The sequence below is a fragment of the Candoia aspera genome, chromosome 4, assembly GCF_035149785.1.
Source record: "Candoia aspera isolate rCanAsp1 chromosome 4, rCanAsp1.hap2, whole genome shotgun sequence".
NCBI classification, from domain to species: domain Eukaryota; kingdom Metazoa; phylum Chordata; class Lepidosauria; order Squamata; family Boidae; genus Candoia; species Candoia aspera.
Genome location: NC_086156.1, coordinates 105,773,027 through 105,785,748, shown reverse-complemented (window position 1 = coordinate 105,785,748; position 12,722 = coordinate 105,773,027). Strand labels below are relative to the sequence as shown.

General features: G+C 43.9%; 2 protein-coding genes across 4 annotated transcripts in view; one reads left to right on the top strand and one right to left on the bottom strand.

The window, feature by feature from the left end:
- The window catches only part of LOC134495821 (protein KHNYN-like), a 239,956-nt gene that overhangs the window by 97,690 nt on the left and 129,544 nt on the right, over window positions 1-12,722 (bottom strand). The window lies entirely within an intron of this gene.
- LOC134496890 (olfactory receptor 10C1-like) lies at window positions 9,360-10,304 on the top strand. The gene has a single exon (XM_063302606.1). The coding sequence runs from the start codon at window positions 9,360-9,362 to the stop codon at window positions 10,302-10,304; it is 945 nt and encodes a 314-aa protein (XP_063158676.1).

Below are 12,722 nucleotides of genomic sequence, written 5' to 3'. Positions count from 1 at the left end.
CATCTCAGAGATCATTATCCACAGAATCTGCCTGGAAATGTATATCCTATAATCATCTATAGTTCCTATAGATTATTTCTGAACCCTTCAGAGAGAAAGGCCAAGGTTTCATTTTGCAGAAATCATGAGATGCTAAATTAGGACTTAAAGTGAACCTCTAAGAAATCATTATTCTACAGTATATCCCCTGAAATGTAATATAGTGCAGTGGTTCGATGGAAGTCTATGTGAAAACAAAGTACAACGTACCAGAATAAAAATATGGCATGATTTAATAATGTGAGCCAAATGCCCAAAAGATGCTGAGAGTTGTGAAGTGGCTGATAATGGAGCACAAGTTCACACCTTTCCATGTTCTCGGGAAGATTTCTGTGAAGGTGATGCTGATTACGTACTTAATCTAAGGAAAGAGAACACTTTACACTAACACTTAGGCACATAAATTAGTTCTGGGAAAGTTCTATGGCGGGAAGTAGTCTGCCACTTCCCTCCTTACTTTCCTCCTGCCTCATTTTTGTCACTCTTTTCAAACATGCATACAGTATACTCCTCGTAACCCATTGGCTAATTCTGGATTCCCCCCGGGAAATTATTTTCAGCACGGGGACTAATGTTACCTAGCCATACCTTCATGTACGTTTGATCAGGTCTATACCAGGGGGGATATTATATGCCCAATGCAGTTCAATCTCGTTAACTACTGAGAACTTCATTGGAAAGATATTGTACTATAGGAAGGATTTAGTGTTGCTGCTGGCAAGCATAAGAAATTGCAAGATGATACAGTAGAAATCAAGAATGTCTGAACTGAGATTTTATGATAGTGGAGTAATGATAGTGCCCCTCCCCCTTTCTTTCATCAGTCTCTCTTATGGTCCCTATTTTGAAGACAAGATATCAAGATGAGAGTTGAGAACTTCACCTCTGAAACAGAGTTCATCTTCTTGGGACTCACCCAGCATCGAAAGGAACAGATCCTGCTCTTTGTGGTCTTCCTCATAATCTACTTGCTTACAATTTTGGGAAATCTGCTGATCATCACATTGGTACAGAGTGATGCCCAGCTTCATACTCCTATGTACTTCTTCCTCAGCCATCTTGCAGGCCTGGAGATTGTGTATGTCACCGTCACTTTGCCTCAGACATTAGCCCATCTCTTTGCAGGAAAGGGAACGCTTTCCTTAAGACGTTGCATGCTGCAGGGTTCCAGCGGATTGAGCATGGCCAGCACGGAAAGTTTGCTGTTGGGTGTCATGGCTTATGATCGCTACTTGGCCATCTGCAACCCCTTGAGATATGCTTCTGCCATGGACAGGAAGCACCAACACCTGCTGGCCGCCTCCTGCTGGATCATAGGTTGTCTCTTCTCAATTATCACTGCTGTTTGCATTTTTCGTCATTCATTCTGTGGTTCCAATCACATTAACCATTTTGTCTGTGAGCTGCATTTTTTGCTAGATCTTGCATGTGGTGATATCAAACGCACCAAAGCCATACTTAACAGTCTATCAGCATTTATTGTTCTAGTTCCCTTTTCAGTTATCTTATGTTCCTACAGTTGCATCCTGTATTCAGTTACTCAAATGCATTTGGCATGGGGTAAGGCCTTCTCCACCTGTGGTTCCCACCTTATTGTGCTCAGTTTGTTCTATGGCACCATCATCTCCATATACATTGTCCCCCAGTCAAACACAATTTCTGATCGGGACAAGCAAATTGCAGTCTTATATATTGTGATCACTCCCCTGGTTAACCCCATCATTTATACCCTGCGGAACAAGGATGTCCATAGGGCTCTGGGCAAACTGTTGAAAAGAAAGTCCTTCAAAGCAAATGATTGAACAACTTAATCTTGTGGAATTAGTCTGTATTTACCTAAGCTCTGCTCCATGCTAACTGCCAACATTACACCAAAGAGCTTTTAGCTGGTGACTTTGTGGAACGATTCCAAAACAGGAAGAGTGCTTATTGTTCATTAATGGACCTGAATGAAATCCAGTTCTGGTTCGTGTTATCAAAACACACATACACAAAAAAAAAACTGTAGAAGAATGCCAATGTGGTTGTGCTGATGTCTCTACATTATACCAGTACTCATATATTCTACTGCTTCTGTTATGCCATCTAGGTATAAAATACAGTTCATAAAATATACTCTAAAACGATTAATGATAATAAAATAAAAGTTGTGTAAATGTAAACAGAAACTCGATATCAGTTTAACAGAGGGAAAGGGAGAGGATTATTTTATTACAAGGACAGCCCAACCAGATAAAACACATTTGCTGATATCAAGCAGTAAGATCAAACCCATACACACTGGCAATGTCTAACCAATCCAAGACGGGGATGAAAAGATTTAAATTGTGATCTGCTAAAAGGGGCCAGTTCACAAATTAGTGGGGTAGACTCAGACTCTGCACACAAGGAGTTGTCACTCTGGTTGCTCTGATGTTCCTGCCCACTGATATTCTGAAGTGGGGATCTCCCCAAACTTAAGAAGAGTTTTTGCTAAACAGGACCATGGCAGAGAATTGCAGGACAGCATGGCTGGAGCAGGCAGGTTGTCATATTAAGGCAATGAGATATGATGCTGGAGTATGTAGGTCTTTTGGATGATGATCTACAGTCCATTGAGTCTGTTGAGATGGGATCATTGAGGTAGAATCTGAACTTATCCAGTCTATTTCGCTGTTGAATTCAGTGATTCCAATTCAGAATGTATCTAAAACTCAGCAGCTTATGTTTAACTACAAGAAAGGGGAGCCCACCACCTTCAGAAGCAGTGTGCTTCCTCCCTGGAGAACCACAAGGAAATTCCTTCTGATATTTAGCCAAAACCAGCTTCCCTACCCTTTTCAGCCACTGACTCTTGACCTGGCCGTATGAATTACAGAAAACTATTTTCTTCTCTTCAGCAAAGGATCGTTACCTTGTCGTGGTGCTGGAGCTTGAGCACCTCAATGATGCCATGAGCTAAACCGTGAAGGGCCACCCAAGACGGGAAGGTCATGACAGAGAGGTCAGACTAAATGCGATCCCTGGGGAAGGTAATGGCAACCCACCCCAGTATTCTTGCCGTGAAAACTAAATGGATCAGTACAACCAGAGATATGTCGGTATACCATCGGAAGGTGAGACCCCCAGGTCGGAAGATGGTCAAAATGCTACTGGGGAGGAACAGAGGATGAGCTCAACTAGCCCCAGACGTGATGACGCAGCTAGCTCAAAGCCGAAAGGACGGCTAGCGGCCGACGGTGCTGGTGGTGAACGGCGAATCCGATGTTCTAAGGATCAACACACCATTGGAACCTGGAATGTAAGATCTATGAGCCAGGGCAAATTGGATGTGGTTATTGGTGAGATGTCAAGATTAAAGATAGACATTCTGGGCGTCAGTGAACTGAAATGGACTGGAATGGGCCACTTCACATCAAATGACCACCAGATCTACTACTGTGGACAAGAGGACCACAGAAGAAATGGAGTAGCCTTCATAATTAATAGTAAAGTGGCTAAAGCAGTGCTTGGATACAACCCAAAAAACGACAGAATGATCTCAATTCGAATTCAGGGCAAGCCATCTAACATCACAGTGATCCAAATATACGCCCCAACCACAAATGCTGAAGAAGCTGAAGTAGAGCAGTTCTATGAGGATCTGCAGCACCTACTGGACAACACGCCTAAAAGAGATGTTATTTTCATCACAGGAGACTGGAATGCTAAGGTGGGCAGTCAAATGACACCTCGAATTACAGGTAAGTATGGCCTGGGAGAACAAAATGAAGCAGGACATAGGCTGATAGAATTTTGCCAAGACAACTCACTCTGCATAACAAACACTCTCTTCCAACAACCTAAGAGACGGCTTTATACATGGACTTCACCAGATGGACAACACCGAAATCAGATTGATTACATCCTTTGCAGCCAAAGGTGGCGGACATCTGTACAGTCGGTAAAAACAAGGCCTGGAGCTGACTGTAGTTCAGATCACGAACTTCTTCTTGCACAATTTAGGATCAGACTAAAGAGATTAGGGAAGACCCACAGATCAGCTAGATATGAGCTCACTAATATTCCTAAGGAATATGCAGTGGAGGTGAAGAATAGATTTAAGGGACTGGACTTAGTAGATAGGGTCCCGGAAGAACTCTGGACAGAAGTTGGCAGCATTGTTCAGGAGGTGGAAACAAAATACATCCCAAAGAAAGAGAAAACCAAGAAGGCAAAATGGCTGTCTGCTGAGACACTAGAAGTAGCCCAAGAAAGAAGGAAAGCAAAAGGCAACAGTGATAGGGGGAGATATGCCCAATTAAATGCAAAATTCCAGAGGTTAGCCAGAAGAGATAAGGAATTATTTTTAAACAAGCAATGCACGGAAGTGGAAGAAGACAATAGAATAGGAAGGACAAGAGACCTCTTCCAGAAAATTAGAAACATTGGAGGTAAATTCCAGGCAAAAATGGGTATGATCAAAAACAAAGATGGCAAGGACCTAACAGAAGAAGAAGAGATCAAGAAAAGGTGGCAAGAATATACAGAAGACCTGTATAGGAAGGATAACAATATCGGGGATAGCTTTGATGGGGTGGTCAGTGAGCTAGAGCCAGACATCCTGAAGAGTGAGGTTGAGTGGGCCTTAAGAAGCATTGTTAATAACAAGGCAGCAGGAGACGACGGCATCCCAGCTGAACTGTTCAAAATCTTGCAAGATGATGCTGTCAAGGTAATGCATGCTATATGCCAGCAAATTTGGAAAACACAAGAATGGCCATCAGACTGGAAAAAATCAACTTATATCCCCATACCAAAAAAGGGAAACACTAAAGAATGTTCAAACTATCGAACAGTGGCACTCATTTCACATGCCAGTAAGGTAATGCTCAAGATCCTGCAAGGTAGACTTCAGCAGTTCATGGAGCGAGAATTGCCAGATGTACAAGCTGGGTTTAGAAAAGGCAGAGGAACTAGAGACCAAATTGCCAATATCCGCTGGATAATGGAAAAAGCCAGGGAGTTTCAGAAAAACATCTATTTCTGTTTTATTGACTATTCTAAAGCCTTTGACTGTGTGGACCATAACAAATTGTGGCAAGTTCTTAGTGGTATGGGGATACCAAGTCATCTTGTATGCCTCCTGAAGAATCTGTATAACGACCAAGTAGCAACAGTAAGAACAGACCACGGAACAACAGACTGGTTTAAGATTGGGAAAGGAGTACGGCAGGGCTGTATCCTCTCACCCTACCTATTCAACTTGTACGCAGAACACATCATGCGACAAGCTGGCCTTGAGGAATCCAAGGCTGGAGTTAAAATCTCTGGAAGAAACATTAACAATCTCAGATATGCAGATGATACCACTTTGATGGCTGAAAGCGAAGAGGAACTGAGGAGCCTTATGATGAAGGTGAAAGAAGAAAGTGCAAAAGCTGGTTTGCAGCTAAACCTCAAAAAAACCAAGATTATGGCAACCAGCTTGATTGATAACTGGCAAATAGAGGGAGAAAATGTAGAAGCAGTGAAAGACTTTGTATTCCTAGGTGCGAAGATTACTGCAGATGCTGACTGCAGTCAGGAAATCAGAAGACGCTTAATCCTTGGAAGAAGAGCAATGACAAATCTCGATAAAATAGTTAAGAGCAGAGACATCACACTGACAACAAAGGTCCGCATAGTTAAAGCAATGGTGTTCCCCGTAGTAACATATGGTTGCGAGAGCTGGACCATAAGGAAGGCTGAGCGAAGGAAGATCGATGCTTTTGAACTGTGGTGTTGGAGGAAAATTCTGAGAGTGCCTTGGACTGCAAGAAGATCAAACCAGTCCATCCTCCAGGAAATAAAGCCAGACTGCTCACTTGAGGGAATGATATTAAAGGCCAAACTGAAATACTTTGGCCACATAATGAGAAGACAGGACACCCTGGAGAAGATGCTGATGCTAGGGAGAGTGGAAGGCAAAAGGAAGAGGGGCCGACCAAGGGCAAGGTGGATGGATGATATTCTAGAGGTGACGGACTCGTCCCTGGGGGAGCTGGGGGTGTTGACGACCGACAGGAAGCTCTGGCGTGGGCTGGTCCATGAAGTCACGAAGAGTTGGAAGTGACTAAACGAATAAACAACAAATTTTCTTCTACTTTTCCAAATTCTGCCTCATCCACACTCACTTGGAAGCCAGCTCATAGCAACTAAAGACTGGGCAATTTAACAAATTCACTCATGCCTTAGTCACCTCCCAGACTCAATGGATTACTGGAAGGTACTTTTCATGGGGCTGCCCTTGGAAAGCATCCAGAAGGTGCAGCTAGTTCAAAATGCAGCAGTGAGGGCAATGATGGTTGCTCCTCAATCAGTGCCTGTTATACCTCTGCTCCATGAGCTGCACAGGTTGCCAGTATGCTTCCAGGTTCAATTCACACTTATGGTAGTTACCTATCAAGCCCTTCATGGCATTGGTCCAAGTTATCTAAGGAACTGCCTCTCTCCAATTGTATCAACTCATCCCATCAGGCCTGGCAGGAGAGACATGCTATGAGTCCTGTTCATTAGCAACTGCCACCTGAGAGGACTCAGGAAAAGAGCCTTTTCTGTCATAATGCCCACTCTTTGGAATATCATTCCCCCTCTCCCGGGAAGATAGTATTAGCCTCAACTCTGTTCGCCGTTCATAAAGCCTTGAAAAGTTAGCAGTGTCACTAGGCATGGGGGATAGAAGTTATGGAGGAGGGTGGAAGTCATGTAAAGCCTTGTACATGGGAGCATAACATAATGTACCATCAGTCTATGTGTATGTGTCTGTCTGAGAGGTCAAGGGAAGATGGATTCATCACTTTCTGCATACACTTCCTCTCCGCTTTTAAGTTTATCATAAATGTTTAAGGTAGAAGCATAAAAGCAAATAAATAATCTTTCCATGTTCCAGTGTGCGTTGCTTCCTAATCTGAAGACTTTCGTCTTTTTTTGTCAACCCTATCAATCATTGTTATTCTTAATTTTGACTTGTCTGTTATTATTGAGCAGTTCCTGTTGATGTTCAATGAACATTTGAAAGGGGTCCTCTCTTTACCCTCAGTGGAAACCATTTGTAAATTTGGAATTCTCCTTTCAGCACATTCAGTAATCTAGGGGATTTCTCTTTGATTCAGAAGAATGAATCTAAACCATTTTTTTTTAAAAAAAAAACATTGATCCATTCCATTAAATTGCTCCTCAGAAGACTTGGTTTCCAAACAAACATCACATCAACCTGGTTAGACACCTCACATACTTTCTTAAAATGTGGCACCCAGAATTTGACACTGACTCCTTACATGTAGACAGTTCACACATTTTGTTCTCCTTTTTTTTGGTGGGGGTGTTTTTTCTGCCCTGATCTTACCCTCACTTATTCAGTTTTGTTCCATATGAATGGGAAACAAAGAAGGAAGTAAATCAATATTGCCTTAATATTTTATTCTTGGTTCATTAGATGAATTTGTTTTGTGTTTGGTCTCAGCATAATACTCTAGCCTCTCTAACTCATTCAGTCTCTGCCTAACTCCAGTTCCTATAACAATATTACAAGCAAACATGAAGGTCTTAGTAGGAGATTATATTAGGGTCTTCACCCAAACTTTCATTGCAACTTTCTGGATACTTTCATCTTAGAATGCTGTTGATTTGGAAGACCCCAAATCTCTATGACAAAGTGATGAAAAAACTATTTCCCCATCAACACCAACAGCACTGAAGTAGAAGATGGCCACTATCCCCATGAAGCTTTCTTGGAGCTCTATCGGAGATCTTCCCAATGTCAGGAAAAAGAGGCTGAAGCCTTCTCTTGCACAGGCAAAGGAAACAGGCCTACAGTTGTGTGAAAAAGAAAGTACACCCTTTTTGAGTTCTATGGTTTTACATATCAGGACATAAGAAAAATCATCTGGTCCTTAGCAGGTCTTAAAATTATGTAAATACAACCTCAGATGAACAACAACACATGACATATTACACATGTCATTATTCATTTTACAACGTTAAAGCCAAAATGGAGAAGCATCTGTGAAAAACTAAGGACACCTGATGATTCATCTTATGACTGTAAATAAGAAGTTACTAAAGGAAGCAGCCCCATCACATTTACATCATTTCTTTTAAATTAGTCTCCCAGGTTCCCATGAGGCTTAAAGAAGGACCAAAACATTTGTAATGATCCATCTACAGAAGAGGACTCAAGGGAATCAAGCAATTTTAAGTGAGTCAATCCATCCACTCAGAATCTTATAAAATCTTCTCCTTATAATAAAGAAGGAAGCCGGTGTGCTGCTCCAATCCCCTTAGGCACTGAATTGTTGCTTAATAAAGGTAAAGAGTCCTTCAAGTTGAATCTAGTTCCTGAGGACTTCATGAAACCATCCATGCAGTTTTCTCAGGAATAATTTAGAAGAGGTTTGCCTCTGTCTTCTTCTATGGTGTTCCTTGACTTCCCAGTCCAGCTTCAGCCCCGTTTCTATCAGGTTACTGAGAACCTACTTCAGGCAGCATTTTTGAGGACCAAAGATGAGAGCTTTTTATGATTCCTGCCCAAATACTTCATTAAATTCAGCAGCATTCAGTGGGAATCCAACTCACATTCTACCTAGGTTTGGCACCTTTTTTGATGCTAGTATTATGTAGCACATTCTTTCAGGAGCTGAAAAACTCCTTGGAGAAGAAAAGAGGTAACTTTTACTTTATTATTTTTTATTAGTTTATGGATGAGGGACCAGGTAAATGGCAGATAACCTTGACTGATTTCCAAAAGTTAAAAAAAAAGTCAAATCCAGCTAGGAATTAGATGGAAAATCACCAGGAAATCCTGCAGTTATAGACTAGATTGGGAAGCTGATGAAACATCTCAAAAGAAGATAATTGCAAATTACTCCAGATTGTGGGAACTAGTCAGCCATATCTCTCCTTACTTTCCTCCACCCGGTACTATATTTGTCTTTCCTGATGATACTTATGTATATACAGTATGTCCAAAAGTATTAGACAGAAATTCTAGCTTCTTTTAATAAAATACCTTCTCTCTGGGGATAAATCATACGTAACAGTGTTGAGTGCCATCCCATGATAGCAGTCAATGCATTATTTGCCAAAAGCAGGGTTTTTCGTACTATTTAGTATTACTGGATCATATTAACTTATGATCTGTAATGGCCAGACAGATGCATTGAAAATCAAGGAACTCAGTGCTGACATTGTACTATACTGTAATGGGCGGGAAGTAGAGTTTTCTCTCCCTCTCCCTCTTTCTGTTTCTGTTTCTGTTTTGTTGTTGTTGTTGTTGTTTTCAGTGCCCATCAACATCTCCACTCTTGAGGCAAGATGCCAAAATGAGAGCTGAGAACTTCACTTCAGAAACAGGATTCATCCTCTTGGGACTCACCTCTCATCGCAAACAACAAATTCTGCTCTTTGTGGTCTTCCTAACAATCTACTTGCTCACAATTTTGGGTAACCTGCTAATCATCATATTGGTACGCATTGATGCCCAACTACACACTCCTATGTACTTCTTTCTCAGCCATCTTTCAGGCCTGGAGGTTGTGTATGTCACTAGCACTTTGCCTCAGACATTAGCCCATCTGTTGGCTGGAAATGGTGTGCTTTCCTCAACACGTTGCATGTTGCAGGGAGGCAGTGCTTTGAGCATGGGCAGTACCGAATGTCTGCTGCTGGGTGTCATGGCTTACGATCGCTACTTGGCCATCTGCAACCCCTTGAGATATGCTTCTGCCATGGACAGGAAGCACCAACACCTGCTGGCCACCTCCTGCTGGATCATAGGTTGTCTCTTCTCAATGGTCAATGTTGTCTGCATCTTTCGTCATCCCTTCTGTGGTCCTAATTCCATTAACCATTTCACATGTGAACTGCAATTTGTCCTGAAACTGGCATGTGGTGATATAAACTGCACCAAAGCCATACTAAAGGGTCTATCTGCATTTATTGTTCTGGTTCCCTTTTCTGCTATCTTATGTTCCTATAGTCGCATCCTATATTCCATTTGTCAAATGCAGTCAGCTGCAGGGTGGCAGAAAGCTTTCTCTACGTGCAGCTCCCACCTTATTGTGGTCAGTTTGTTCTATGGCACCATCATCTCCATATACATTCTCCCCCAATCCAGCTCATTTCCTGATCGGGACAAAAAAATTGCAGTCTTGTACGTTGTGGTAACCCCTCTGCTTAACCCCATCATTTACACCTTGCGGAACAAGGAAGTCCACAAGGCTGTGGGTAAGGTGTTGAAAAGAAGGAGCTTTGAGGAGAAGCCATGAATATCCTTATCTTGCTGAATGTGTCACTTTTGACTAAATTCTGCTACATACTCACTATTAATATTGCACCAAAACATTCTCTAATTGTCTGGAAGGTTCTTAATTGCCTGGAATGCAATTGAAGTCTGGATCTTCAAATGTTGCTGTCAAGAACTGCTTGGAACAAAAATCAGGAAAATCTAAATGTGGTTGAACTAGTCTGTTCATTATTGAAAAGGTGCTGCATTTTTTTTACTATAGAACTCTGCATGCTCTGAAGAGGTAAGAAAAGTGGGACAATATTAAGAAAGATTTTAAAGCAAAGAAATTCTTAGTTGGTCAAAGTCCAGGATAAAATTACATAAAGCTATGGAGATAGAAGGATTGCATCTTATTCAGCATGAAGAGTAATATTACTAACATTATTAACATAATGTTAGTAATTTCTGGAGAACTGGGAGTGGAGGCAACTGGGCCTGGAAAGTCTGGGGGCTATAGGGTAGGGTGTACCATTGATGTGGTGATGGGTTGGGGATGTTATGAAGGGAACTGGAGGGCGGGCCATCATCGGGGAAGATGCCCCCGGTGTTTGCTACCGGTGGCATGTTCTGGCCCTCCAGGTTTAGACCCAGGCCCTGGACAGCAGATCCTTGAGGGCCCTGGTTTCTGGCTGCTGCTGCTTAACGCCAGGTCAGTTAACAACAAAGCCCCTCTCATATGCAATTTGATCACAAAGGAGGGGGCAGACCTGGCGTGTATCACCAAGACCTGGCTGGGCTCAGAAGGGGGGATAGCCCTTTTGAAAATGTGCCCAGCTGGGTTTCGGGTGTGGCACCAGCCGAGATAACAGGGTAGGGGAGGAGGGGTGGCTGTTGTCATCCGAGAGTCTCTGGTGGCCTTCAGGGGCCCTGCCCCACAAGTGGCCAGGTGTGAGACCCTGTTTTTCAAGTTGGGTTCCCAAGAACAGTTGGGAGTGCTGCTACTGTACCAGCCCCCCTGCTGTGTAGCAACCTCCCTGCCTGAGGTGCTGGAGGTCGTCTCAGGTCTGGCGGTGGAGTTCCCCAGACTTATGGTTCTGGGGGACTTCAACCTGCCTTCCCTGGGTCATGCCAGAGGCAGCTCAGGAGTTCATGGCTACCATGGCAGCCACGGGCCTGTCGCAGATTATTCGGGACCTGACTCAAGACAGTGGTCTCACTGTGGACTTGGTTTTCTTGTCGGAGCCGTGGCAACGTAATCTGAGGGGAGAGCCGCATCTATCCCCATTGTCATGGTCAGATCGTGCCCTGGTGGCCCTGAGATTCTCCTATGCTGCCCCCCTCCACAGGGAGGCAGGACCCATTCAGTTGGTCCACCCCCAGAGACTAATGGACCCAGTGAGGTTTCAGAGGGAGCTGGGGGAGGTGCCCAGGGATCTGCTTCATGGTCCAGCAGAGGCCCTGACTGCTGCCTGGAATAGGGAGGTGGCTGAGGCCTTGGACAGGATCGCGCCTGTGTGGCCTCTCCTGCCTCATCCAACCCGACACTCCCCATGATTCACAGCAGAGCTGGGGTTTTGAAGAGGCTTAAAAGATGCCTAGAGTGCTGCTGGAGGAAGACAAGGACCAAATCTGACCAAACACAAGCTACAGCCGCTCTTAAGGTAAGAGTGGTGAAACGGCAGTATTTCTCCGCTCTTATTGCATCCGCAGATTGCCGTCCGACAGCCCTATTTAAGATCACACACACCCTTTTGGGGAAGGTGGGCCCAGTGACCCACCTACAGGGCCATGCAGAAGAATTTTCTGAGTGTCTGCAGGATAAAATCACTCAGATCCATTCCAAGTTAGACTCCATGCATGAAGCAGGGTCTGAGGAGATGCCGAGGGAACGTTTTAGCCTTGTTATTTGGGAGCAGTTTGATCCTGTTGGACCAGAGGAAGTGGACAGGATCCTCCAGATTGTGAATGCCACCACCTGTTGTTTAGATCCATGCCCCTCCTGGCTGGTGAAGGCAGCTCGGGAGGTGACGTGTGGTTGTGTCCAAGTAATGGTAAATACATCCTTGAGTGGGGGGGTGTTCCTGGCTGCCTTTAAAGAGGCACTGGTGCACCCCCTCCTCAAGAAGCCATTGTTGGACCCAACTGTGCTGGACAATTTTCGTCCAGTCTCCCACCTCCCCTTTTTGGGGAAAGAGGGTGAGAAGGCGGTGGGGCTGCAACTCCAGAGGGTCCTGGATGAATCGGATTATCTGGACCCCTTTCAGTCAGGTTTCAGGCTAGGATATGGGACAGAAATGGCATTGGTCGCACTTATGGATGATCTCTGGTGGGAGCGGGTTGGAGACAGGGCATCCATCCTCGCTCTCCTTGACCTCTCAGCGGCTTTTGATACCATCAACCATGGTATCCTTTTGGGACAGCTCAGGGAGTTGGGGGTGGGTGGCGTAGTTCTGCACTG

Coding starts and splice junctions, on each gene's coding strand:
- LOC134496890 (XM_063302606.1), top strand. CDS start 9,360: ATGAGAGCTGAGAACTTCACTTCAGAAACAGGATTCATCCTCTTGGGA.